Source organism: Lepisosteus platostomus, chromosome 16, assembly GCF_059453375.1.
Source record: "Lepisosteus platostomus isolate fLepPlt1 chromosome 16, fLepPlt1.hap1, whole genome shotgun sequence".
Lineage (NCBI taxonomy): Eukaryota > Metazoa > Chordata > Actinopteri > Semionotiformes > Lepisosteidae > Lepisosteus > Lepisosteus platostomus.
Window position 1 is genome coordinate 2,149,642 of NC_142626.1, and position 27,992 is coordinate 2,177,633.

The following is a 27,992-nucleotide window of genomic DNA, read 5'->3' on the forward strand; positions in this document are numbered from 1 at the left end:
ATAAGATGTCGCTCTGGTGGACGTCTGGCTCAGTCCAAGCTCGGGCCAGCGATCTCGCCAGCGACCGGTCCTGATCGCTTCCTTCAGCTCGTTTCTGTTCTGCAGGGACAGGGCACCCCCCCAGCTCCCCAGCTCCGAGTACCCACCTTCAGAGGGCCCCGAACAGAACTCTTAGGAAAAAGGGTCACGACATGGTGCTTCCCACACCGATACTCCTTGAGAAGCACAACCCTTGTTCTCGCCCTCCACTCCCTTGCTCCTGTCAATCAGTGACGATTCAAGGTCGTGATCTGGATTTACCGCGTCGAGGGCAGTTCTGCTACGTTACAGGCGGCACGGGAACAGGGCGTCTCTTTAAAAAAAAAAGTGTATGATCATGTCCTTGGTTTGTGTTTAAAAAATGGTTCATTATCCCGACACAAGACGTTCCAGATGTCAGGCTAGATGCCGGTAACTCTCCGCTTCAGATGGCGGGCTGGTCCGTATTTACAACCCAGTCGTGAGACGAGCGGACTGAAACTCCGGGCGGAACCCAGCGCCGCTGCCTTCAGACCAGAGCGCTTGTGCGGATATCCCCCCCCCCCATCGCCGCCAGGGGGCAGCAGAGCGCCACCTGCAACAGCGCCGGAGCGCTTCACGGCCGCTTGTCTCCTGTGCACGGCTTTCTGCAAACCCAGCCCCGGCCCCCCAGCGCAGGGGAGAACTTCCTCGTCATGACGCCCAGTCCTCTCCCCTTCGGCTGCTGGGAGAGGTGTTAAGTTTGCCTGTAGTACCTATCGATAAATTTTCCTGCAAGATTCACTGTTTAGGTCAGCTGGAACGAGCTCAGCAGATAGTGCCGATGCTGGTGTCGGGACTGGGAAGGGCAGGGATAGGGATCTCCACACCTGCTCACGGGACCTCAGTTGCGTTCCATGCAAAGCATTCCCCAAAAAAACAACAACAACGGGGAATTGTAACTCGGGAAACACCATCCCGACGCCGCCAAACGCCCAAATTCCAATCAGAAGCCGGCTCGCAGGAAATGACGCAAAACGTTTCACACGCACCCCCCAGGTGTGACGAAATTAATGCCTGATGACCTACAAGGCTGAAGAGCGTGAAGTCTAGCAAATTGTAAAACAAAAGTATCTTTACAGCCGAAACGTTGGGCGGCTTTTCAGCACATCATAGACACAACACACGGGAGAGTGCATATGACATCATCGGCGGTACACGACGTAACACAGCGGCGTGTTGCAAAAAAAAAAAAGAGGTTTCAATGAGAGAGATCAAGATAAGGCTGGCCCAGCTGTCCTATTCTCGCGTTTAGAAAGAGTCTGGAAATATGTCCTTACGTCAAATACGGGCCTCTTCCCAGACCGTTCCATCCGACATATGTAATAACGAGATTACGTCAGCGACGCCTGATACTTTTTGTATTTTTTTTTCCCCCAATGGAACTATAAAGTGACATCACATCTGTCGTCCCAGAAGAAGTGTCAGATGTAGGATCCTTCTCCGTGTGAATCTGCAGATCGGGTACGGAACGTGTTACTCGAGCCTATAGAAACTTGTCCTTTTTTAAAAAAAAAAGCGTTATTTAAATTCATGAGAATGTGTCCCCAGGCGAAAGGGCTTCTCGGGCCTTCCTTTCCAAGCACCGACGACCCATAACGAAACGATCCCGTCACCTCGGGCCCGCCAGTACTCGGACGGCTCCGTGAGTTCGGCCCAGTGTTGTGCTTCAGGTACGGACTGGGCTGAGGGGCGCCTCGGGGGAGGTCCTGACGCTGCCCTCCACACCTGGGGCTCAGTCACGGGCCACCTGTCCCCCCGTCAGCGGGATGAGAGACCAGACCTGACGCGTCCTTTTTTTGGTCCAGCCTCGGAGATTTTTCTAGGTTTGTAGGCGGGCTAGCTTTGGAATGCGCTCATACACGCGGAGGGGGAGGGGGGTCCCCGTTGCCTCGTGTACAAGCCCCCCACCCCTCTTCCTCCTCGCGATTGGCCTGCGGATCAAGGTCCGACCTGATTTTTCCGAGAGAAGCTCGAGGCGAGGATCGAGCACAGCCGAGCGCTCCCAGGGGGCCCCGCGCCGTGGGGCGTGACGTCAGATGCCGCCGCGCACGCACGATGACCACATACAGCCTACCCCCCTCGTGTCCCCGTTAATTGCCCTATTTCTCATGGGGAACACGTCACGTACTGTATATCTGCTATCCAGCGCATGAACCCTATCTATACACCTGTATGACTCAACACACGGGCGGGGGGCCGATACATATACAGTATGAAACACTCTGCCATCGTTAGAAAGTAGCACACGTGTTGAATAAGACAGCAGAACCGTTGTTCCGGCCCGTGTAATGACATACTGTGCTGTCTCGTAACTGCGTCACACACACCCCCTGCGAGCTCGCCGGGCTGCGCTGACGTCACCCCAGGCGAGGGCGCGTGGGGGTGGTTGCGAGACCGAGCCGCTCGCGGCGCGGGGCACGTCCCGTCGCTATGGAAACCGAGCGGAGTCCCAAGAGGTGACATCATAGTCGTCGCAGGGAGCGCACGGCCCTGGCAGACAGGCAGGGGAGAACAGGAGAGGAAAAGCCGGAGCCGGGAGAAAGGGAGATGCGTCTCGTCTGCGGGACTGGAAACAAAAGAACCATTTTCTCCCAGACAACGATCTGACAGACAGGGGGGCAGGGTGGCCCCGGGTTCAATTCCGGACCCGGGGTGCTGTCTGTGTGGAGTCTGCATGTTCGTGTGGGTTTCCTCCCACAGTCCAGAGACGGGCTGGGGGGTTAATTACCTTCTGGGGGAAACTGGCCCTGGTGTGAGTGTGTGTGTCTGTGTGTGTGTGTGAGTGTGTGTGTGTCCTGTGATGGACTGGCCCTGGTGTGAGTGAGTGTGTCTGTGTGTGTGTGTGAGTGTGTGTGTGTCCTGTGATGGACTGGCCCTGGTGTCAGTGTGTGTGTGTGTGTCCTGTGATGGACTGGCCCTGGTGTGAGTGAGTGTGTTTCTGTGTGTGTCCTGTGATGGACTGGCCCTGGTGTGAGTGTGTGAGTGCGTGTGTGTGTCCTGTGATGGACTGGCCCTGGTGTGAGTGTGTGTGTGTGTGTGTGTGTGTGTGTGTGTGTGTGTGTGTGTGTGTGTGTGTGAGTGTGTGTGTGTCCTGTGATGGACTGGCCCTGGTGTGAGTGTGTGTGTTTCTGTGTGTGTCCTGTGATGGCCTGGCGTCCTGTCCAGGGTGTGTCCTGCTTTGTGCCCGTTGCTTGCTGGGATAGGCTCCAGCCCCCCGTGACCCTGTACTGGGTGGAGTGGTGGGGAAATGGAGGGGTGGTCTAGTTCTAGCAGCACGTTGCAGGGAGCCCGAGAGACCCCAGATCCCCCGGCCAGTCTGCCTCCGCGGGGAGACCTGTCAGGACTCGCTGTACCCCCCCAGGAAAGACCCCCCCAGCCTCTCCCCAGTCCGCTCCGCCCAGGTCTCCAGGGAGCGAGACCGGCTCTTCTGGACCAGGTCAGGGGTCAGAGGTCACGTGAGCCCCTGACCCCTGACCTGGGCTGCTCCGGGGGGGTGTGGGCCGAGCCGGGCCGGGCCTGGTGTCAGGGGTGGGCGTGGCTGCTCTCTTGCCGGCTCATGTTTCAGGTGAGCAGCTGTGCAGCTCGGTTGCCCAGCAACCCGTCCCAGGCGGAGCCGGGAGACCAGCCCCCGGGAGCACCTGCCCGTCGCCTTGGCAACAGGAGTCGCGGGAGCTGCGCGCAGACAGGTGCAGCCCCGTCATCAGCCACACACCGAGGACAACACCCCCAAATACAGGGGTCCCCAACTTTCATCCTGGAGGGGATGCTGTGTCTGCAGCAGGGCTGTCCAGTCCTGGTCCAGGAGGGGTCAGTGTGTCTGCAGCAGGGCTGTCAGTCCTGGTCCAGGAGGGGTCAGTGTGTCTGCAGCAGGGGTGTCCAGTCCTGGTCCAGGAGGGGGTCAGTGTGTCTGCAGCAGGGGTGTCCAGTCCTGGTCCAGGAGGGGTCAGTGTGTCTGCAGCAGGGGTGTCCAGTCCTGGTCCAGGAGGGGTCAGTGTGTCTGCAGCAGGGGTGTCCAGTCCTGGTCCAGGAGGGGTCAGTGTGTCTGCAGCAGGGCTGTCCAGTCCTGGTCCAGGAGGGGTCAGTGCGTCTGCAGCAGGGCTGTCCAGTCCTGGTCCAGGAGGGGTCAGTGTGTCTGCAGCAGGGCTGTCCAGTCCAGCCCTGTTGTTGAAGCCGATACCCTGGCTTCTCTCCAGACACAGCTAGATGAGCTCCTGGGATCAAGTAGCTACTACCAAACACCCCGAAGAGCTGAACGGCTCCTCTAGTGTGTCAGCGGTCCCGTGAGCAACGAGAAGAGGGCACCCTGCCTTACACAGAGAGTTGTGGGTGTGTGGAACAGCCTCTCCAGCCTCAGTGGGGATTCCGGGGAAACAGGGGATCCTTGCAGAGACCCCGAGCTGTGATTCCCGGTCCCCGTCAGTGTCTCAGAGTGAGATGGGAGATCGGGGCCCACTGGCACGGAGCCCACAGCGCAGAGATCGGCTTCCGCACCACGGAGCCGCTGATGGTCCAGAAACATCTTCTGTGACCCCGACAGCGCGTAACCCCAGGTCCCCCCCCCCCGCTGCCCGAAACCGGCTCGGGGGAGTCACACGCCAGAAACCCACATCCACGAGTTGTTTGGGGTTTTTTAAATAAAATAAAAAAAATAAAATAAAAGTCGACTGGATTGTTCAGGCTCCTGTCTCCGGCGGCCCCAGGTGTGTGACGTCAGTGCCCGCGGCAGGCAGGGGGGGGCGAGCGCGAGCTGGCGAAGGCGGCGCGCGCGCGTGTGTGTGTGTGTGGAGAGAGAGAGAGAAGGAGCGACGGGAGACACATAAAAGCAACACGCAGTTCGGGGGGAGAGAGGCGGCCCCACGCAAAACACACCTCGCTGCTCCGGCAACACTCACACGTGCGCGCGCGCGCGTGCAGAAGGGGGGGGCGGACAGGGAGAGGAGAGAAAGAAAAGCGCGAGGACAGGGCTGTGCGCCGCGAGCGAAGGCGCGAGACATCACGGGTCCCGAGGAAGCGGAGAGAGAGGGAGAGAGAAGAGGAGGAAGAGGAGGAGGAGGAGCAGCCCGAGTCAAGGTGTGCGAGGACACCGAGAGAGAGAGAGAAAGAGAGAGAGAGAGAGAGAGAGAGCTGGGAACGCGGGGAGGAGAATCCGGTGAGACGCGTCCCTTCTGGCGAGAAAACTCTCCCACCCGCAACAATCTGGACCCTGCCGTCACGCTGCTGTGACGGGTGGGGGTCTGTCAGCCGGGTGACAAGAACACAACCACCACCACCACAACAACAACAACAACAACTGGACCCTCCAACAACAGAGGCAGAGAGAGAGAGAAGCGCGGACGTCTTTCTGGTCGTGTGATCGGACCCGATTCCGAGACGCCCTCCAGCTCCTCCGCCTCCGGACGGACCGGCCGTCCCAGCCCGGCTGGTGCCGACCCCCGCCGTCCCGCCCGGACCCTGTCCGCAGCGCCAGCGGCCCCGGGGCGGGAGGGGGCGCCGGCGGAGGAAGAGGAGCAGCAGGAGGAGGAGGAAGAGGAGGGGGATATGCGCGCCTCCCCCGGCCGGACGGTCCACCAGCAGCCAGCGAGCCGCCAGCGCCGCGGAGCCCCGGATGGGGTGAGCCCGGCCCGGGGACCCCGCCTCACGCAGTCCGAGCCGGGCTGGGGGGCCCGCCGGGGCGAGGGGAGCCCCCCGGGGAGAGGATGCAGGGGGTGACGGTGACCGGAGAGGCGCCCACGCTGAGCCAGGAGGGGAGAGAGGAGGTGGGTGCCGCACACACACACACACACACACGCCCTGCGTGGGAAAGGACACGGCCCGTGGAGTCGAGGACGGGCGGTTCACCCGTGCAGGACACGGGGGGTGGGGTCGGGCTCTGTCCTGTGTCTCTGTGTGTGAGTGAGTGTGTGTGTTGGGGGGTCCCCGGACGCGCGTGGGTCTGTGTATTGATGGCGGGCTGGGCTGGGCTGGGCTGGGCTGGGCAGGGGAGAGTGGGTCCGTGGGTCCGTGGGAGGAGGGGGGGGGCGGCGCTGGTATCGGTCTGCAGGGGAGTCAGGTGTCCCCGTGACCCTGTCCAGAGACATCGGACCCCCAACTCCCTCCCCCGCGCCCGCGCCCGTGCCCGATCGAGGTGTGCGTGACTCTCGCCGCCCGCCCTCCAGCGGGGCCCGGCCGCTGTCCGCTCGGGGGGTCGGTCGCTCCTGCCGGCGCTGGGGGGCTCTTCTGCAATGCAGCAGGCGCGCGCGCCCGGTCTCCCCGCGGCCTCCGCCTCCGCCTCCGCCTCGCGCGGTCGCCCCGCAACCGGCTCCTCGCGTGAGGGGGGTGGGAGGAGGCGCGTGGCGGAGGAGCTGCTGGCACGGGGGTCCCGAGTTGTGGTTGGTGGGGGGGGGGGGGGAGAAATACGCACGGGCTAAACAAAGCACCGTTTTTTAACCATCAAAAGCAAGGCGGGTTTCTGCTCGTACCAAGTTCGTGTTTATCGTCAGTCCGCGCGTCGTGCCGCCCGGAAGCGTAATGCCGTGTTTGGCTGTCGCTGCAGGACAAAAAAGGCGTTTCCAAAAACTTACAGACGAGTCCGGCCCCGGGGGTGCTGTCTGGGTGGAGTCTGCATGTTCTCCTCGTGTTCGCGCTGGTCTCCTCCCACAGTCCAGAGACAGGCTGGGTGGGTTAATGGGCTCCTGGGAAAACTGGCGCTGGTGGGAGTGTGTGTGTCCTGTGATGGACTGGCGTCCTGTCCAGGGCGTATCCTGCCTTGTGCCTGTTGCTTGCTGGGATAGACTCCCGCTCCCCCGTGACCCTGTACTGGGTGAGGTCGTTAGAAATAATAATACACTCCTGACACTTCTATAGCTCTTTACTGGACCCCCCCACTCAGAGCTCTGTACAGGTCATGGGGATCCCCTCCACCCCCAGCAGTGTGTACCCCCACCTGGATGAGGCGCCAGTCCGCTCCCCACACCCCAGCTCTCAGTGGGGAGGAGAGCAGAGTGATGGAGCCAGTTCAGAGAGGGGGGTTATTAGGAGGCCATGATGGGTACAGACCAGGGGGGAAATTTGGCCAGGACACCGGGGTAACACCCCTACTCTTCTCGAGAGACACCCTGGGGTTTTTAATGACCACAGAGAGTCAGGACCTCGGTTTTACGTCTCATCTGAAGGACGGCGCCTGTTTACAGTCTAGTGTCCCCCGTCACTATACTGGGGCATCAGGACCCACACAGACCGCAGGGTGAGCGCCCCCTGCTGGCCCCACTAAATTGCAGGGATGGAGCCCAGGCTGTAAACCCGTGAACTCGTGACTGTGTGGGGTGTTTTCAGTGGGAGCTGTTACCCACATCGCTACCCTCTCCGTCTCGGCAATAACCAGGGAAGCCCGCCGGCAGCACTGCTAGATTCTGTCTGACCGCGTTTTACAGAACGACTCGATAGCGCCCCCTGGGGTCTACGAACCGGTCTCACACATCTTGCCCAAAAAAATGTATTTGTATAGATATGTGGTACAATGGTGTTTCACCTTAGACTCACAGAATTGTCCCAGGGCAGCGCTGTCCACTCCTGTCCAACCCCACAGAGTTGTCCCAGGAGAGGGGCTGTCCAGTCCGGGTCCAAACCAGTGCCCTGTTCATACCGACGCCAAGGGTTCGGCTCAAAGAACTTGTTTCAGTCTCTCCTCGGCATGCCGGGAGTCATGCGGTATCGGCCACGCCCACAGTGGGAGTGGCACTGGGCCGGCCACGCCCACAACGGGAGTGGCACTGGACGAGACCCGCCCACAACGGGAGTGGTACTGACTCTCCCACAACAGACCCGAATAAGAGCTCAGCTGCAGCAAAACCCAACAGACACAGTGTTCCTGTGTCAAAAGGGAAGTTCAAACGTCCTTCGACACGCTAAGTAAACCGGTCCCTGCATACCTAGCGCAGATCGGCGAGCCCCTGGGCGACCGCGGGACTCCCGTCCCGTCGTTTTCGCCAAAACCCCCCCGATCCAAGCCTTGGGACACACTGCTGGGAAGAGCCATGGATACTCGGATCTCCCCCGAGCGCCGAACAAGAAAACAGGGAAATAAGGTGACAAGGCCAAACAGGACCCCCTCCCCCCCAAAAAAAAACACCATTACTGCTTAAACCTGCCCCCCCCTCCTCCCTTCATACCCCCCTTGCCCCTGTCTTTGTCCCTGCAGCCTGCCCTTACAGCTGCCCCCCCCGTTATATAAACACCTGCGCTGGGACACGGAGACGACACAGTCAGCATTTGCAGCGGTCAGGACAGGACAGCGGGGGGGGGGAGGGGGGGGTTTGAGCGCCCCTGCCTCAGCAGATCTGCCTCTGCAACCCTCAGCATCACTGCCTCCAACACCGGGAGACAGACAGAAAGAGTCCCACCCAGAGAGAGACAGTCAGAAGGAATCAAATACAGATGGACAGGCGGAGGCAGATACACACAGATGGGCAACAGCAGTGAGACACAGCTAGATAGACGTTTTTTCCTTGTGGAGTGCCGTGTTTGTCAGTAATGACTCCTGACTTGGGTCCTGTGCTCTAATTAGATAAAGCCGTTTGGTGCTATATAAAGGTGTGTCCAGATTAAGCTCAGCAGGGATTGTAAGGTCCCTGGTATGAACTGCGATGCCCTCCCTCTCCATTTGGGGTCAGGTCACCTCGTGAATCAGGAACAGTCCTCACACTGAGCCCTGAAAGGAGTGGCAGCACTCCGATCTGCTCTGGGTTTTACAGTGCTATCAATCAGACTCCCAATGCACTGCAGTCTGATCCGCTCTGGGTCTTACAGTGCTATCAATCAGATTCCCAATCCACTGCAGTCTGATCCACTCCAGGTGTGACAGTGCTGTCAGTCAGACTCCCAGTACATAGCAGTCTGATCCACTGTGGGTTTTACAGTGCTGTCAGTCAGACTCCCAGTGCGCAGCAGTCTGATCCGCTCCAGGTGTGACAGTGCTGTCAGTCAGACTCCCAGTACATAGCAGTCTGATCAACACCGGGTTTTACTGTGCTGTCAGTCACAGTCCTGCTACACTCTGGTGAAGCAGACGTTTCCTTCTGATAATCTGTCTGACTCCATTGACTTTCAGAGGAAGTCTGTGACCATTTAGTAAAAATGAAGTAAGATGTAAGAACCTTGGAGCGTACTGTAGAGGAAAACTGCAGATTTATGTGATGGGGCTAATTGGTACTTACTGCATAGCACTGCTCTGCAGTGGAGACTGTACTGGACAACAGTGGTCTACAGTGGACTGGATTCAACTGGACTGGTCTGTACTGCACAGCAGTGGTCTACAGTGGACTGGATTCAACTGGACTGATCTGTACTGCACAGCAGTGGTCTACAGTGGACTGGATTCAACTGGACTGGTCTGTACTGGACAACAGAGCTATACAGTGGACTGGATTCAACTGGACTGGTCTGTACTGCACAGCAGTGGTCTACAGTGGACTGGATTCAACTGGACTGGTCTGTACTGCACAGCAGTGGTCTACAGTGGACTGGATTCAACTGGACTGGTCTGTACTGCACAGCAGTGGTCTACAGTAGACTGGATTCAACTGGACTGGTCTGTACTGGACAGCAGTGGTCTACAGTGAACTGGATTCAACTGGACTGGTCTGTACTGCACAGCAGTGGTCTACAGTGGACTGGATTCAACTGGACTGGTCTGTACTGGACAACAGAGCTATGCAGTGGACTGGATTCAACTGGACTGGTCTGTACTGCACAGCAGTGGTCTACAGTGGACTGGATTCAACTGGACTGGTCTGTACTGCACAGCAGTGGTCTACAGTGGACTGGATTCAACTGGACTGGTCTGTACTGGACAGCAGTGGTCTACACTGGACTGGATTCAACTGGACTAGTCAGTACTGCACAGCAGTGGTCTACAGTGGACTGGATTCAACTGGACTGGTCTGTACTGAACAACAGAGCTATACAGTGGACTGGATTCAACTGGACTAGTCAGTACTGCACAGCAGTGGTCTACAGTGGACTGGATTCAACTGGACTGGTCTGTACTGGACAGCAGTGGTCTACAGTGGACTGTATTCAACTGGACTGGTCTGTACTAGATAGCAGGCTCTCCTGGACCCTGGAGGTCACTTACCTCTGGACAGAGACACCGGACACTGAGCCCTGGATACAATCAGCCATCAGGGACACAAACAAAGGAAAACCTGAAGCGGATCAGCCTGCTGTGCAATGGGCTTGCGTTCATCTCCGTTTTTACATGGAGTCCATCTTGCTGCCCAGCCCTCTGTGACGCTAAGCCATCCATCTCCCGGCCCATCGATCGGCACATTAAGAACGCATCCATCTCCAATTAGCGCAGCGTCCCTCACAAGCCACCTCTCCGATCGATTCCCACCAGGAGGAGCACGAGCGCAGGATGCAGGGGCTCCCAGCGAAAGCCCAGCTCCTAATCGAAAGCGCTGGGTTCGGCTGGGGAAAGGACAGCCTCTCCGAGCCCCCCGAGACCTGCCAGAGAGCACGTCCGTGACCTACCGAGACACGAACTGCGCACACGGGGGAGTGCGGTCACTTCTTCTGAGAAGGGGCGGGGGAAAACGGGGGAAAAAACCTTCAAGGCATGTTTGATAAATTGTAAAACGTTACAGACACTTAAGCGCTATACCGCCATTAACGGGGAACTGCAGGCTGTTTTCATATTTCGGGGTTAGAAAGAATCGGCAGCGATGCGCGCATTTCAAACCGCAATGACAGTAAACTGCACACAGTCACCTGTCAAAGCCTCCCATTGACATCACAGAAGAGAGGAGATTTCCAGGTCTGCTCAGCGCCATGTTCTGGGATTCAGAACGAGGCAGCAGGACTTCCGGTGAGGTGGAGCGGCCCTGTGACCCTGTAAACAAGCAGGCTGGTGGATCCAGCTCTTCTAATCCAGTAGAAATACTGCTCTCCTCTCCCAGACGGTTTCACTGGCAAATACTGCTCACTGGTTAACTCTGCCTGCGGATCACGCTGGAACATTTCTGCAGTGAAATGTCTGCTGCACAACCTGTACTTATTCACTCGTACATCTCAGTACATTAGTCAGCACAGGGACTAGTGAGCAGGAAGGGCTGGTTCACATCTCGGTCCATTAGTCAGGCTTCAGCGACCCTGAAAACATGACAGGAGAAAATGACACACTTAATCGTGGCAGGCAGTGGTAACTGGAACTGGGTTATTCACTTCTTGTTTTCATGCTCACTTGCAGTCATTGGGTCTCTCGAAAAAATCCTTTCAAAGCGGTTTCTAGTTCCTGTTTTTGTCCACGGAGGTCAAAGGAACGCGCACACGTCAGCGACGCGTCCCATCGGGGCGCAATACGACGCACAAGGGCGCACTGCGCAGGGAGAGACAGATCAATGCTTTTCCGCTGCCGTTCCTATTAATCGGCAGCAATTTGGAATCAATTTCCACAACGATGACTGATCAAGAGCAATCAGGGGCCGATTAAGCAGAGCAACGCATCATCCTCGTTAGTGTGTCTGCTCCCTGCCCGTCCACACTGGGACGGCCCGATCAGCGCCGAGCTGGAGGCCTGGGCGTCTCTCCTTGAGCAGCAGGTGCAAGAGGAGACGTGGGGGCTGTTTCTGAAGAAAGAGTCCCGGACGTTGGGCAGCTTTTACTAAAATCGATCTTTCATTAACAGCACGTTTCTGTCTCTCTCTGTGTCTCTCTCCCTCTCTCCCCCCACCATCCCCTCTTCCTCTCCTCGGCCATTCTCTCCCCTGGCAACCCCTTCCCTCCCTGCATTCCTCCTGCTTCTCCTCCTCCCCCCCCACTCTTCCTCTCACCTCAACCCTCTCCTCTCCTTCCGTCCCCGCCCCCCCCCCCTGAATTCAATTCTCCGCCCACCCCACCCCTCCGTGTCCCTCCCCCGGCCTCTGTCCACGCCCACTCTCCCCTTCTACGCCCCCCCCAACCCCTCTTCTCCATTCCCCGCCCTCCCCCCCTCATCCTGTCCCCTCCCCCTATATTCAATTCACTGCCTACCCCACCCTTTTCTGCCCCCCCGCCCCCAATCCCCGCCCACATCCGACCCACTGCCCCCCTTCTATGTCCCCGCCCCTTATCCACCATGCCCCGCCCCCTATCCACCATGCCCCGCCCCTGTCTCTCATGCCCCGCCTCCTGTCCCCCATGCCCCGCCCCTATCCACCATACCCCGCCCCCTGTCTCCCATGCCCCGCCCTATCCCCCATGCCCCGCCCCCTGTCCTCCATGCCCCGCCACTGTCTCCCATGCCCCGCCTCCTGTCTCCCATGCTCCGCCCCTATCCACCATACCCCGCCCCTGTCTCCCATGCCCCGCCCCTATCCCCCATGCCCCGCCCCCTGTCCTCCATGCCCCGCCCACCCCCGCCTTCCCGTGTCTCCGCCCAGCAGCAGAGACCCCTCAAGCAGTCTCTGAGCGGCTCGCTGTGCCGGGAGTCCCACTGGAAGTGCCTGGTCCTGACCCTCCTGATGTACGGCTGCTTCGGCGTGCTCGGCTGGTGCAGCCTGTACCGCGTCACCGTGCTGGCGGCGGACAGCAGCTACTTCGGCGAGGCCCGGCTCTACCACGACAGCCCCTGCTCCAACGGCTACGTCTACATCCCGCTGGCCTTCCTGGCCATGCTCTACGTGGTCTACCTGGTGGAGTGCTGGCACTGCCACTCCAAGGGCGCCGCGCTGCCCCGCGTGGAGATCAGCGCCGTCTACGAGCGCGTGCAGCGCCTCCAGCAGGCCACCCCCTGCATCTGGTGGAAGGCCATCAGCTACCACTACATCCGCCGCACCCGGCAGGTGACCCGCTACCGCAACGGCGACGCCTACACCACCACGCAGGTCTACCACGAGCGGGTCAACACCCACCTGGCCGCCTCGGAGTTCGACTACGCCCGGCACGGGGTCAAGGACGTGTCCAAGGAGCTGCTGGGCCTGCACGACTACCCCGCCACCCGCCTGCGCTTCACCAAGTGCTTCAGCTTCGCCGGCGCCCAGGCCGAGACCGCCTACCTGACCCAGCGCGCCCGCTTCTTCGCCGACAACGAGGGCCTGGACGACTACATGGAGGCCCGGGAGGGCATGCACCTGAAGAACGTGGACTTCCGCGAGCACATGGTGGCGTTCCCCGACCCGGCCCGCGCCCCCTGGTACACCCGCCGCCGCGTCTTCTGGGGGGCCTCCTTCCTGCTGCTGTCCTGGCCGCTGCGGGTGGTGGCGGAGTACCGGACCGCCTACGTGCACTACCACGTGGAGAAGCTCTTCGGCCTGGACGAGGGGGCGCCGGCCACGCCGGAGGAGCCCGGCGGGGGGGGCGGCGGGGGCAGCCGGCGCATCTCGCGGGTCAACACGGTGGACGTGACCGAGCTGGAGTGGCACATCCGCTCCAACCAGCAGCTGGTGCCCAGCTACTCGGAGGCCGTCCTCATGGACCCGGCGGCCGTGCGCGGCTGCCGCCGCTGCCGCCGCTCCGCCAGCAGCGGCTCCCTGCCCTCCCGCGGCGGCCGGGCCGGCGCCGGCGCCAACGCCGCCGCGGCGCGGGGCGCCCGCCTGCCCTTCAGCCGCAGCCGGTTCTCCCTGGGCATCCTGCAGCCCCCGCGGCCGGCGCGGCTCTTCCGCAGCCTGAGCGGCCTGGCGGGCGCCGAGGAGAGCCGCGCCCTGGGGCGGGGCTGGGGGGAGGAGGGGGAGGGGGAGGAGGAGGAGGAGGAGAGGCCCCCGCCTTACCAGGAAGCGCTCCTCTTCCCCGTGCTCATCGTGCACGGCGAGGAGAGCTGCCACCGGGACCGGGGCTGTGGCGCCGCCCTGGTGCCCGCGCCCGGCGGTACGCCGCTATGATCCGGGCGGAGAGGAGAGGAGGAGGAGGAGGGGGGGCGGAGAGGAAGCAGCAGGCGGAGCCTCTCTCCCTTTCCCTTTTCCCCCGCTTCTCTTCTTCGTCCGCGGAACGGGAAAACAAAAAAACGACGGGATTTTCTGCCGAAGCTGGGGGGGGGGTGGTCTCCTGGAACTCTTCGGTTGATCCTGCCGGAAACGTGTCCCGGCCCGAGAGCCGGGGCGTTCCGTGCTTGTTCCCTGTTCCGAATGCGGGAAGGAATTCCCGGAATGCGATTGGACAAAGCAGGAGCCGTGCCATGTGGAATCCAAGCCGGTGGACTACAAGGGGCGCTACCAGACCCGTCTCTCCCCCCCCCCCGAGACCACAACAGACACGTAAACAAGGAGAAAGCCTGTCAGGAGAATCAAACGAGCACAGAGCGCAGAACACTCAGGATGGTTTTCCCACCGGGGAAAGAAAAACATACCGCCACCCCACGACCCCCCCCCTTGCACTTTGGGGGGGTGAACCTGCTTCCGAAGGAATGACAGGGCGGGAGGAAGAGGCCTTGCCATAGGAGAAAGAAAAATTCCCAAAGCATCCGACATCACGACCAGTTCATCCCAGCCAGTGGAGAGCTTGAGGAAGGGAATGCTGAAATGCCTTTTCCCATTTCCCACCAATGCACTATTCCCATGGGAACCTGTAATCTGGGGACACAGTGTCTATGATCTGGGGACACAGGGTGCCTGTAATCTGGAGACACAGTGCCTGTAATCTGGGGACACAGGGTGCCTTTAGTCTGGAGACACAGTGCCTGTGATCTGGGGACACAGGGAGCCTGTAATCTGGAGACACAGTGTCTGTGATCTGGAGACACAGGGTGCCTGTAATCTGGGGACACAGTGTCTGTGATCTGGAAACACAGGGTGCCTGTAATCTGGTGACACAGTGCCTGTGATCTGGGGACACAGGGTGCCTGTGACCTTGAGACACACTGTCTGTGATCTGGAGACACAGGGTGCCTCTAATCTGGAGACGCAGTGTCTGTGATCTGGAGACAAAGGGTGCCTGTAATCTGGGGACACAGTGTCTGTGATCTGGGGACACAGGGTGCCTGTAATCTGGGGACACAGTGTCTGTGATCTGGGGACACAGGGTGCCTGTAATCTGGAGACATAGTGCCTGTGATCTGGAGACACAGGGTACCTGTAATCTAGAGACGCAGTGTCTGTGATCTGGAGACACAGGGTGCCTATGATCTGGGGACACAGGGTCTGTGATCTGGGGACACAGGGTGGCTGTGATCTGGAGACACAGTGCCTGTGATCTGGAGACACAGTGCGCCTGTAATCTGGGGACAGAGGGTGCCTGTAATCTGGGGACAGAGGGTGCCTGTGATCTGGAGACACAGTGTCTGTGATCTGGGGACACAGGGCACCTGTAATCTGAGGACACAGTGTCTGTGATCTGGGGACACAGGGTGCCTGTAATCTGGGGACAGAGGGTGCCTGTAATCTGGGGACACATTGCCTGTAATCTGGGGACACAGGGTGCCTGTAATCTGGGGACAGAGGGTGCCTGTAATCTGAGGACACAGTGTCTGTGATCTGGGGACACAGGGCGCCTGTAATCTAGGAACACAGTGCCTGTAATCTGGGGACACATGGCGCCTGTAATCTGGAACACAGTGTCTGTGATCTGGAGACACAGGGTGCCTGTGATCTGGGGACACAGGGTGCCTGTGATCTGGGGACACATTGCCTGTAATCTGGGGACAGAGGGTGCCTGTAATCTGGGGACACAGGGCGCCTGTAATCTGGGAACACAGTGCCTGTGATCTGGGGACACAGGGTGCCTGTGATCTGGAACACAGTGCCTGTGATCTGGGGACACAGGGTGACCCTGGTGGCAGTCACCCACAGTGCTCAAGCGCCACGCCTGCCGGTTTTCACTGCAGCTGAGCTCTTTCGTTTCGGTTCTGTAGGCGAACCAGCAGGTTCGCTCGGAAAGAGCCTTGGAGAACCCTCCCAGGACGGAGATCTTAAATGACTCAGGAAACGCAGTAGCCGAAAAGGCAACCTCCTCTTCCGTGTTAGGAGCCGAACGTCACGGATGGGCTCCAAGTGAACCTGTTAGTAGGGCAGGTACGGGTTCGATTATTTAATCAAGCGCTCAGGTGACAAAAAGACCAGCAGGTGTGTGTGTGTGTGTGGGGGGTCCCCTCTCAGGAGGCGTCACAGCCCGCCAATGACATAAGCCAGGGCTTGAACCCGAGTCACTCAGGACTGCGAAGTCTTGATGGACTGAGCTCCTCTGGAGACCCAGAATCGATGACCGCTGAGCCGCCGTGATCAGGCATCTGGGCCGCTGTGTTCAGCGATCAATTCAAGAATGGCAGGCTGGGTCTCGTTGTTGTCAGCATTAATGGCCCATTACAGTCGTTGCGGTACTGAGCGCTCACGGAGGCCCTGAGCACACTGGGGACCTGCTCACACAAGCTGGGGCTCCTGATGGCGTCTGAGCTGCCTGGGGCTTTGGCACGGCAGTGGAAATCGGGATCGGTGAGCGAGCCAGCGCAGTGCCTTTGGACTAGAAGAGGGCATTGCTATTGCTGTGCTGTCCACACACCAAGCCTGTGCTCGTCCTGGAGAAGGACTCAGCCGCCAGCTGACCGCGCTCCGAACGTAAAGCACATTTCTGATTTTCCCAGCGGGGAGAATCCCATCGGGGATCAAAGCTCGATGCCCCGGAGACAGGTCCCAGACAGGTCCCAGACAGCCCAGATTTCCGATCCATGTCAATGCACACTGGGCTGTGACGCCCCCTACAGGGTGGCAGAGGGCCACGCGCCCTCCGTGCTCGGGCTGTGGAGTGACTCCAGCTGTATATAATCTCAGCTCAGGCCGGCTGCTGTCTTCATCACCTTGCACAACAAGCCACACATTTGCAGCATGAAATGGCGGTTGACTAACTTTAATGCCGACAGCTACAACTTGAAATCCAACACTGGGTCGAAAAACTGAACAAAACGTTTTAAACATGTATAGTTACGCATGTTCACTTAGGGACTTAGTAAGGAGCTCAGCTGCAATTGAAACAAGAAGACAGAGGAGTTCCCACACGGAGAGTTTAAAAACTCCTCTCTAAAGCCACAGGAACGATTTGCCTATTAGAGCAGCAGCAGCAGGGTGATCACATAGGAGAGATCAAGCGATCCCAGGGGGTCAAGCGATCCCTGTGGTTGAGTGATCCCAGCGGGCAAGCAATCTCGGTAATCGGGTGACGCCAGTGATCGAGCAATCCCAGTGATCGAGCGATCCCGGTCGTCGAGCAATCCGGCCGATCAAGATCGAGCAATCCCAGTGATCGAGCGATCCCGGTGGTCGAGCGATCCGGCCGATCAAGATCGAGCAATCCCAGTGATCGAGCGATCCCAGTGATCGAGCGATCCGCCCACTCAAGGCAAAATTAAAAGGAAGTTTTTTTTTCAACTGAAGTGAGGGAGGAATGGCGACATCCAAGTCCCTCTCTTCCACCTTTTCTATATTCTATTTATTCTCAGCATCATTTCTATTTCCCTCTCCTCCTACGTGCAAGTTCCTCCGATCTTTCCTTTCCTGCATTGACGGTTTTTTGGGGTTCACTTGTTTCGGGGTTGAGCCGAGCGTGTCACCCTGTCAAAATACTCAATAAACATCCTCAAACACTTCTCCTTCTTGGGTGTCGTTATTCCCTCCGAACAACAGATTCTGCAACGAGAACAGCGATTTTTCACCCCACACCTAAAACTGGAAAATAGGGCCCAGAGGAGAAGACTTGTTCTCCTCTTCTTCCCCACTTTAGATAAAGCAGCTGCTCTCCAGTATTTTAGGGTCACGCCCCTGTTTTGGGGTCACACTCACCAACTTGCCAGTTTCCTCCCTAGTACGCACCCCCCACATAAGAAAGGGGTGCCCATCTCCAGCTCTGCAAATTCAGGGTGGTCTTGCCAGTGAGGCCTGGATCCATTTAAGGCTCGATTAATGGAAAAACCAAAACACAAGTTAAAACAAATCGGTTCAAGAACGGCTCTGAATCACAGGCCAGAATGTACCAAGAGAAAGCAGACTCCTGAAGTACCGATCACTCAGGAGCCTCTCCAGTCTCTCACACACTCCTGAAACAAGCTCAATTTCAGACTCTCAGCTGGAATCGCACTGCAAAATACATCTGGCCTTGGCTGTATACTCACCTGTCGCCTTGGCTGTAGCTGTAGCTCTGACTGTAGCTGTAGCTGTAGCTGTACCTCTGACTGTAGCCTTGGCTGTAGCTGTAGCTCTGCCTGTAGCCTTGGCTGTAGCTGTAGCTCTGACTGTAGCCTTAGCTGTAGCTCTGCCTGTCGCCTTGGCTGTAGCTGTAGCTCTGACTGTAGCCTTGGCTGTAGCTGTAGCTGTAGCTGTAGCTCTGCCTGTCGCCTTGGCTGTAGCTGTAGCTCTGCCTGTAGCCTTGGCTGTAGTTGTAGCTGTAGCTCTGACTGTAGCCTTGGCTGTAGCTGTAGCTGTAGCTCTGACTGTTGCCTTGGCTGTAGTTGTAGCTGTAGCTCTGACTGTAGCCTTGGCTGTAGCTGTAGCTGTAGCTCTGACTGTAGCCTTGGCTGTAGCTGTAGCTGTAGCTCTGACTGTAGCCTTGGCTGTAGTTGTAGCTGTAGCTCTGCCTGTAGCCTTGGCTGTAGCTGTAGCTCTGCCTGTAGCCTTGGCTGTAGTTGTAGCTGTAGCTCTGACTGTAGCCTTGGCTGTAGCTGTAGCTGTAGCTCTGACTGTAGCCTTGGCTGTAGCTGTAGCTCTGCCTTTAGCCTTGGCTGTAGCTGTAGCTGTAGCTCTGCCTGTAGCCTTGGCTGTAGCTGTAGCTCTGCCTTTAGCCTTGGCTGTAGCTGTAGCTGTAGCTCTGCCTGTAGCCTTGGCTGTAGTTGTTGTTGTAACTGTAGCCTTGGCTGTAGCTGTAGCTGTAGCTCTGACTGTAGCCTTGGCTGTAGCTGTAGCTGTAGCTCTGACTGTTGCCTTGGCTGTACCTGTAGCTGTAGCTCTGACTGTAGCCTTGGCTGTAGTTGTAGCTGTAGCTCTGCCTGTAGCCTTGACTGTAGCTGTAGCTGTAGCTCTGACTGTAGCCTTGGCTGTAGTTGTAGCTCTGCCTATAGTCTTGGCTGTAGTTGTAGCTGTACCTCTGACTGTCGCCTTGGCTGTAGTTGTAGCTGTAGCTCTGACTGTAGCCTTGGCTGAAGTCGTAGGTGTAGCTCTGCCTGTAGCCTTGGCTGTAGTTGTAGCTGTAGCTCTGACTGTAGCCTTGGCTGTAATTGTAGGTGTAGCTCTGACTGTTGCCTTGGCTATAGCTGTAGCTGTAGCTCTGAATGTAGCCTTGGCTGTAGCTGTAGCTCTGATTGTAGCCTTGGCTGTAGCTGTAGTTGTAGCTGTAGCTCTGAATGTAGCCTTGGCTGTAGCTGTAGCTCTGATTGTAGCCTTGGCTGTAGCTGTAGTTGTAGCTGTAGCTCTGACTGTAGCCTTGGCTGTAGTTGTAGCTGTAGCTCTGACTGTAGCCTTGGCTGTAGCTGTAGGTGTAGCTCTGACTGTAGCTTTGGCTGTAGTCGGTCAGCGACGGAGCTGTGAGTGGACAAGCGGACTTGAGACTGGCCTTAGCAGAGCCACTGCGCAGAAATGCCTGACCTCAGCAGCTTAACTTGTTGTGCAATGTAACCCACCATACTTTACAGCATCGCTGCTTTCAGCTGTACTGGTGTCGGGTCAATAAATCATATTGTGTAAAACAGGGCTCTTCTCTCTGGTCATTGTACTGTGGGGTGGGGGGGGGAGCGTCTCCCAGGTGGGGGCTGCTGGTGCAGAATGCGTCTCCCAGGTGGGGCTGCTGGTGCAGAATGAGCACTGTGCGTCTCCCAGGTGGGGGCTGCTGGTGCAGAATGAGCACTGTGCGTCTCCCAGGTGGGGGCTGCTGGTGCAGAATGAACACTGTGCGTCTCCCAGGTGGGAGCCGCTGGTGCAGAATGAGCACTGTGCGTCTCCCAGGTGGGGCTGCGGGTGCAGAATGGCTGTGGCATCTGGAGAAAAGCCAGGGTATCAGCTTCAACAACGTGGCTGGGCAGCTGATTCCCCACCCCCACCACCCTCTGTGTAAAGTAGCGCCCCCTGTCCTGACTGGAGGATCTCCTCCAGCTGTGTCTTGAGAGAAGCCAGGGTATCGGCTTCAACAACATGGCTGGGCAGCTGATTCCCCACCCCGTTTAAAGAGCCTGTGCTTGGTTTTCTAAGCTCCACCTGCATGAAAGAGGGAGGCAGCAGGGATCGAGGGAAAGAGAGATGGAGAGAGCCGGTGCAGAGTGCAGAGGGGGAGGGGGAGGACTGTATTGATCAGTTAATGTAGTGCCCCCCCCACGATATCACAGTCACTGCCAGGAACCTCGTGCTCAGGCTCGGGACTCTCTCTCCCTGCTCCCTCTCCCCCCACACTGCTGATGGAGCCTCGGTGCTGAATAATACATCTCCCGGGCTATAAATACCAGCGGCCGCAGTGCAGAGGAAGCACAGTCTGCTGTGTCACACAGAGGACGTGCTGCAGACACGACGCCCCTTCGAGCACCAGGAAACGGGGCGCAGGCACAAGCGGTACGTTGGTTGGGGGGATCCAGGCGGACACTGGGCACAGGCAGACCCGGCTGCCCAGAGAGGACAGGCTCAGTGACCACAGCCTGGACACACACACACACTGGACACAGGCAGACCTGGCTGCCCAGAGAGGACAGGCTCAGTGACCACAGCCTGGACACACACACACACTGGACACAGGCAGACCTGGCTGCCCAGAGAGGACAGGCTCAGTGACCACAGCCTGGACACACACACACACTGGACACAGGCAGACCTGACTGCCCAGAGAGGACAGGCTTAGTGACCACAGCCTGGACACACACACACACACTGGACACAGGCAGACCTGGCTGCCCAGAGAGGACAGGCTCAGTGACCACAGCCTGGACACACACACACACACACACTGGACACAGGCAGACCTGGCTGCCCAGAGAGGACAGGCTCAGTGACCACAGCCTGGACACACACACACACACACACTGGACACAGGCAGACCTGGCTACCCAGAGAGGACAGGCTCAGTGACCACAGCCTGGACACACACACACACTGGACACAGGCAGACCCAGCTGCCCAGAGAGGACAGGCTCAGTGACCACAGCCTGGACACACACACACACTGGACACAGGCAGACCCGGCTGCCCAGAGAGGACAGGCTCAGTGACCACAGCCTGGACACACACACACTGGACACAGGCAGACCCAGCTGCACAGAGAGGACAGGCTCAGTGACTACAGCCTGGACACACACACTGGACACAGGCAGACCCGGCTACCCGGAGAGGACAGGTGCAGTGACCACAGCCTGGACACGCACACTGGACACAGGCAGACCCAGCTGGCCAGAGAGGACAGGCTCAGTGACCACAGCCTGGACACACACACACACACACTGGACACAGGCAGACCCGGCTGCCCAGAGAGGACAGGCTCAGTGACCACAGCCTGGACACACACACACACTGGACACAGGCAGACCCGGCTGCCCAGAGAGGACAGGCTCAGTGACCACAGCCTGGACACACACACACTGGACACAGGCAGACCCAGCTGCACAGAGAGGACAGGCTCAGTGACTACAGCCTGGACACACACACTGGACACAGGCAGACCCGGCTACCCGGAGAGGACAGGTGCAGTGACCACAGCCTGGACACGCACACTGGACACAGGCAGACCCAGCTGGCCAGAGAGGACAGGCTCAGTGACCACAGCCTGGACACACACACACACACTGGACACAGGCAGACCCGGCTGCCCAGAGAGGACAGGCTCAGTGACCACAGCCTGGACACACACACACACACTGGACACAGGCAGACCCGGCTGCCCAGAGAGGACAGGCTCAGTGACCACAGCCTGGACACACACAGACACTGGACACAGGCAGACCCGGCTGCCCAGAGAGGACAGGCTCAGTGACCACAGCCTGGACACAGGCAGACCCAGCTGCCCAGGGAGCAGCAGAGACAGAGACGCGCTTCCTACTGCACCGTGAGAAACACTCTGGGATCAGACAAACATTCTTCCGATAAAGGAATAAAATCCCAGTATTCCCACACCTGCCAGCTTCCAGAACAGCTCCCAGTCCTACTGCAGCCCAGCGTGTGATCTCCTGCCACAGCCCGGAGGAGCAGAGAGTGAGCCTCTCGTTAAATAATACACTGTATGTCATTATCCCAAATGTTACTTTGCAGTCAACACTGCAATTCACCAGTCCTGCCAATACATACAGCTCTTGCAGTTTGAATCTGGGATGGGGAGAGAGAGCGAGGGGGTGACAGAGGGAGAGAGGAAGAGAGAGAGGGAGACAGGGTGACGGAGGGAGAGAGCTGTGTGTTAAAGGCTCCTGCTCAGCTCCAGTCTGGCCTTCAGGACAGCAGGAGGGAGACCTCAAGCTAGCCAGAGCCCACTAATTGAATTTCCCTGCAGTCCGCCGATCCAATTCCACCTCGTTAGGCGCATCGTTTTTCAAGAGGTAATTGAGCGACGAGGGACTTCAACCACTTCGGAGTCTTTTTTTTTTCTTTTCCCTTTAATTGTTATCGAACGCTTTCTCCCCTGTTCCACGCCCATAAGCGCCACACACACACACACACACACAGTTAAATCGCGCCCCCACGCACAGAGAATACGCCTGCACCCCAAAACAAGCACAGATTTGCCTAATGGAGAACAGAATGTTTGAGGTCTACATAATTGCCCATCTCTCACACACATTCCAACACCTTCCCCACAGCCTCAATAACACTGCCCCTGACCCCTGACCCCTGACCCCTGACCCCATCGTTTACCAGTCAGGCCTTTTTCACTTTTTTCCAGCTCTGCCTCGGTGAGAATTTTTTGAAACACATCAATTAAACGGGGTCTAACGAATCGCACTTTTATATTCATGAAGGATTCAGTGAGACAGCTCAGGAGTCCGGATGGATGCAAACCCGAGGATCCCAGGAATGAGCTTGGGGAACCTTGTCAGAAAGAGACCGAGCAAACTTAGCAGTTTGTGGCTGGCTGTTGGCTGGATTGGTGAGCCCCCCCCCCCGATGTAATGAAGGGGGTGTCCCCGATGACGGTCCTAGAGAGACCAGACATATGAAGGCAGAAGTCCGATGTCTTTACCCTTTAAAGCAGAGAGAGCAGATCAGTTCTGCTCATTCTGGATGACATTTTCTCAACGGTTACAACAAATCAAGAAATCGGCACCTACACTTTCCTTCGCCTCCTGTTCTTGTGCTTAAAGTTTCCTCAGTCCAAACGGGCCCATGTTATCAGAACAAACAGGCTCCTACTTCAAAATAACGCCAGCTGTCCACTCAAAGGCTTTTCAACAACCCCATATTTCTCCTTTTGGGTTTTTTTTTCCTTCATTTACTCTTATTTACTTTATTCATAATGTACAGCGCCCTTATAAATATAAGTTTTATTATTATTGTTGAAATGTACAGCTGTGTCACAGGAAAAGAATTGTGCACAACACTCGGCACACACAGGAGGTGGCACAAACACCAACACACGGAGTGTACCCCACCCTGTGCACAAAGCAGAGCATCACACTCCTAGAACGGGCGTGCTCTCTGCTGAACGCAGCAGGACACTGAGAAACGGTCCTTGTGTGGAGACTGCTGTAAGTGATGCAATACCGCCATCCAGCGGTAAGATCTAACAACTACAAGACTGCCGCGGAGCGGTTTTCCCGTCAGTTTTCAACCTCGGCGCTATGAAAATAGCGAATTTTTATAACAGAGTTTTAATTACAATGCATATAAATATGTCTCCCGTTTCTCTTTAAGCAGATCACAAACTGAGAGCTACATGGTGAGATTTAAGCGAATGTATAAGACTTAGTGGGATGAATTCGGTGGAGCCCGTTCACAGCAGGTTAATCCTTACATTCTGAGGAAAGACGTCAATGAGAGTTACTCCAATAGCTACACCTGCACCTGTCCAGAGAGGACAGGCTCAGTGACCACAGCCTGGACACACACACTGGACACAGGCAGACCTGGCTGCCCAGAGAGGAAAGGCTCAGTGACCACAGCCTGGACACACACAATGGACACAGGCAGACCTGGCTGCCCAGAGAGGACAGGCTCAGTGACCACAGCCTAGACACACACAATGGACACAGGCAGACCTGGCTGCCCAGAGAGGACAGGCTCAGTGACCACAGCCTGGACATACACACACACACTGGACACAGACAGACCTGGCTGTCCAGAGAGGACAGGCTCAGTGACAACAGCCTGGACACACACAATGGACACAGGCAGACCTGGCTGTCCAGAGAGGACAGGCTCAGTGACCACAGCCTGGACATACACACACACACTGGACACAGGCAGACCTGGCTGTCCAGAGAGGACAGGCTCAGTGACCACAGCCTGGACACACACACTGGACACAGGCAGACCTGGCTGTCCAGAGAGGACAGGCTCAGTGACTACAGCCTGGACACACACACTGGACACAGGCAGACCCAGCTGCCCAGAGAGGACAGGCTTAGTGACCACAGCCTGGACACACACACTGGACACAGGCAGACCCGGCTGCCCAGAGAGGACAGGCTCAGTGACCACAGCCTGGACACACACACTGGACACAGGCAGACCTGGCTGTCCAGAGAGGACAGGCTTAGTGATCACAGCCTGGACACAGGCTGCCTAGAGAGGACAGGCTCAGAAGAGACAGAAGGAGAGAGAGACAGGAGAGAGAGAAGGAGGGAGGAGTGAGAGAGAGACAGGAGGGAGAGAGAAGGAGGGAGGAGTGAGAGAGAGACAGGAGGGAGGAGTGAAAGAGAGACAGGAGGGAGAGAGAAGGAGGGAAGAGTGAGAGAGAGACAGGAGGGAGGAGTGAGAGACAGGAGAGAGAGAGAAGGAGGGAGGAGTGAGAGGGAGACAGGAGGGAGAGGGGAGCGAGAGAGAGTTCAGACTGCACACCACTCTCTGCGCGGAGGGAGGCGCCAGCCGAAACCTGGAGTGAAACGAGAAATTGACAACAGCTCTGGGAGGAGCGGAGGCAGACAGGGGCGGCCGGGTCAGAGGAGAGAAAGACCCGCGCACACAGGGCATCGCCAGCAGTTCTCCGACATCACCCCGCACTGTCCAGGTACGATCACATCCTCCGAAGCGGCTCTTCAGAAGCCGCGATGTTGTGTAGCGCGTGGCAGTGTGAGAGGATAACCCTGCGGGGCCTATTATTAGCCCGGTAATCGGCTGTCTCCAGCCTCCTGTCCTAAGAGGATCTGCCGACAGTCAGTGCAGCAGCAGGGCAAGTTGGGGTGGGGGTGGGGGATCTGACCTGATCCTGGGGAGCCCTGATCCGGCCAGCACCCCCAAAAAAGCTCAGGGGCCCCCCCCCCCATCGCGGACGCTTTTCTGCCCGGCTGGGCTCAGGGCTGTGTGCTCCGTTTGTGTTGCAGTGCCGTTCACAGCAGTACCGTTTGTGTTGCAGTGCGTGCAGTGCTGTGTTTGTGTTGCAGTGTGTGCAGTTTTGCGTGCTGTTTGTGTTGCGGTGGCGCAGTGTCAATCACAGCAGTGCTGTGTCTGTGTTGCAGTGTGTGCAGTGTTGTGTGTGTTGTAGTGTCGTTCACAGCAGTAGTCTGTGTTGCAGTGTGTGCAGTGTTCTGTCTGTGTTGCAGTGCTGTGTCCGTGTTGCAGTGTGTGCAGCGCTGTGTCCATGTTGCAGTGTGTGCAGTGCTGTGTGTGTTGCAGTGCTGTGTCCGTGTTGCAGTGTGTTGCAGTGCTGTGTCCGTGTTGCAGTGCTGTGTCTGTGTTGCAGTGTGTGCAGTGCTGTGTCTGTGTTGCAGTGTGCGCAGTGCTGTGTCCGTGTTGCAGTGCTGTGTGTGTGCAGTGCTGTGTATGTGTTGCAGTGTGTTGCAGTGCTGTGTGTGTTGCAGTGTGTGCAGTGCTGTGTCTGTGTTGCAGTGTGCGCAGTGCTGTGTCCGTGTTGCAGTGCTGTGTATGTGTTGCAGTGTGTTGCAGTGCTGTGTGTGTTGCAGTGTGTGCAGTGCTGTGTGTGTTGCAGTGTGTGCAGTGCTGTGTCCGTGTTGCAGTGTGTTGCAGTGCTGTGTCCGTGTTGCAGTGTGTGCAGTGCTGTGTCCGTGTTGCAGTGCTGTGTCTGTGTTGCAGTGTGTGCAGTGCTGTGTCTGTGTTGCAGTGTGCGCAGTGCTGTGTCCGTGTTGCAGTGCTGTGTGTGTTGCAGTGCTGTGTGTGTGTTGCAGTGTGTTGCAGTGCTGTGTGTGTTGCAGTGCTGTGTGTGTGTTGCAGTGTGTGCAGTGCTGTGTCTGTGTTGCAGTGCTGTGTGTGTTGCAGTGTGTGCAGTGTGTGCAGTGCTGTGTGTGTGTTGCAGTGTGCGCAGTGCTGTGTCCGTGTTGCAGTGCTGTGTGTGTTGCAGTGCTGTGTGTGTGTTGCAGTGTGTTGCAGTGCTGTGTCCGTGTTGCAGTGCTGTGTGTGTTGCAGTGCTGTGTGTGTGTTGCAGTGTGTTGCAGTGCTGTGTGTGTTGCAGTGCTGTGTGTGTGTTGCAGTGTGTGCAGTGCTGTGTCCGTGTTGCAGTGCTGTGTGTGTTGCAGTGTGTGCAGTGCTGTGTGTGTTGCAGTGTCGTTCACAGCGGTACTGTCCGTGTTGCAGTGTGTGCAGTGCTGTGTCTGTGTTGCAGTGCTGTGTGTGTTGCAGTGTCTGTGTTGCAGTGTGTTGCAGTGCTGTGTGTGTGCAGTGCTGTGTCAGTGTTGCAGTGTGCGCAGTGCTGTGTCCGTGTTGCAGTGCTGTGTGTGTTGCAGTGTCGTTCACAGCGGTACTGTCCGTGTTGCAGTGTGTGCAGTGTGTGCAGTGCTGTGTGTGTTGCAGTGTCGTTCACAGCGGTACTGTCCGTGTTGCAGTGTGTGCAGTGTGTGCAGTGCTGTGTGTGTTGCAGTGTCGTTCACAGCGGTACTGTCCGTGTTGCAGTGTGTGCAGTGTGTGCAGTGCTGTGTATGTGTTGCAGTGTGTGCAGTGCTGTGTCCGTGTTGCAGTGTGTGCAGTGTGTGCAGTGCTGTGTGTATGTTGCAGTGTGTGCAGTGCTGTGTGTGTGTTGCAGTGTGTGCAGTGCTGTGTCTGTGTTGCAGTGCTGTGTGTGTTGCAGTGTGTTGCAGTGCTGTGTGTGTGCAGTGCTGTGTCAGTGTTGCAGTGTGCGCAGTGCTGTGTCCGTGTTGCAGTGCTGTGTGTGTTGCAGTGTCGTTCACAGCGGTACTGTCCGTGTTGCAGTGTGTACAGTGTGTGCAGTGCTGTGTGTGTTGCAGTGTATGTGTTGCAGTGTGTGCAGTGCTGTGTGTGTTGCAGTGTCGTTCACAGCAGTACTGTCCGTGTTGCAGTGTGTGCAGTGCTGTGTCCGTGTTGCAGTGCTGTGTGTGTTGCAGTGTCTGTATTGCAGTGTGTGCAGTGCTGTGTGTGTGTTGCAGTGTCGTTCACAGCAGTACTGTCCGTGTTGCAGTGTGTGCAGTGCTGTGTCCGTGTTGCAGTGCTGTGTGTGTTGCAGTGTCTGTGTTGCAGTGTGTGCAGTGCTGTGTGTGTTGCAGTGTCGTTCACAGCGGTACTGTCCGTGTTGCAGTCTGCTCCCTCTGGGTGCTCGCGATGTCCCGGGACCAGATGGAGTCCGTGGTGCGCAGCGTGGAGACCCTCCTGGCTGAAGCCGAGGCTCTGAAGGCGCGTTGCCGGGGGCAGAGCGAGGAGGTCGCCGCGGCAACGGAGGCCCTGCGGCGGGAGGGGGCGGAGCTGCAGGAGCAGTGCGCCCGCGCGCAGGTGGACATGGTGGAGATCCGCCGCAACATCGACCAGCTGCTGGACACCAAGGCCGCCTTCGAGGCCAAAGAGAGACAGGTCCGCAAGCTGAGCAAGCAGCTCTGAGAGAGACAGACGGGCCACTGCATCCACACGCCGAGACAGAGAGACAGACAGGTCACTGCATCCATACGCCGAGACAGAGAGACAGACGGGTCACCGCATTCCACACGC

General features: G+C 57.7%; 2 protein-coding genes across 2 annotated transcripts; both read left to right on the plus strand.

Moving 5' to 3' along the window:
• Window positions 1–4,717: 4,717 nt before the first annotated feature.
• LOC148646679 (transmembrane protein 151B-like) lies at window positions 4,718–19,673 on the plus strand. Its single transcript, XM_088608624.1, has 2 exons — window positions 4,718–5,816; window positions 12,459–19,673. The coding sequence occupies exons 1-2, from the start codon at window positions 5,757–5,759 to the stop codon at window positions 13,890–13,892; spliced, it is 1,494 nt and encodes a 497-aa protein (XP_088464750.1). The 5' UTR covers window positions 4,718–5,756; the 3' UTR covers window positions 13,893–19,673.
• Window positions 19,674–21,945: 2,272 nt separating this feature from the next.
• Window positions 21,946–27,988, plus strand: LOC148646680 (uncharacterized). The gene is made up of 2 exons (XM_088608625.1): window positions 21,946–25,113; window positions 27,589–27,988. Exon 2 carries the CDS (start codon window positions 27,612–27,614, stop codon window positions 27,882–27,884), a length of 273 nt encoding a protein of 90 aa, XP_088464751.1. The 5' UTR covers window positions 21,946–25,113; window positions 27,589–27,611; the 3' UTR covers window positions 27,885–27,988.
• The last annotated feature ends 4 nt before the right edge of the window (window positions 27,989–27,992 follow it).

What these genes read in the sequence shown, in the direction of transcription:
- LOC148646679 (XM_088608624.1), top strand. Translation starts at nt 5,757, where the DNA reads ATGCAGGGGGTGACGGTGACCGGAGAGGCGCCCACGCTGAGCCAGGAG. An exon ending in GCCAGGAGGGGAGAGAGGAG is followed by an intron (nt 5,817 to 12,458) that starts GTGGGTGCCGCA and finishes TCCGCCCAGCAG; the next exon opens with CAGAGACCCCTCAAGCAGTC.
- LOC148646680 (XM_088608625.1), top strand. Translation starts at nt 27,612, where the DNA reads ATGTCCCGGGACCAGATGGAGTCCGTGGTGCGCAGCGTGGAGACCCTC.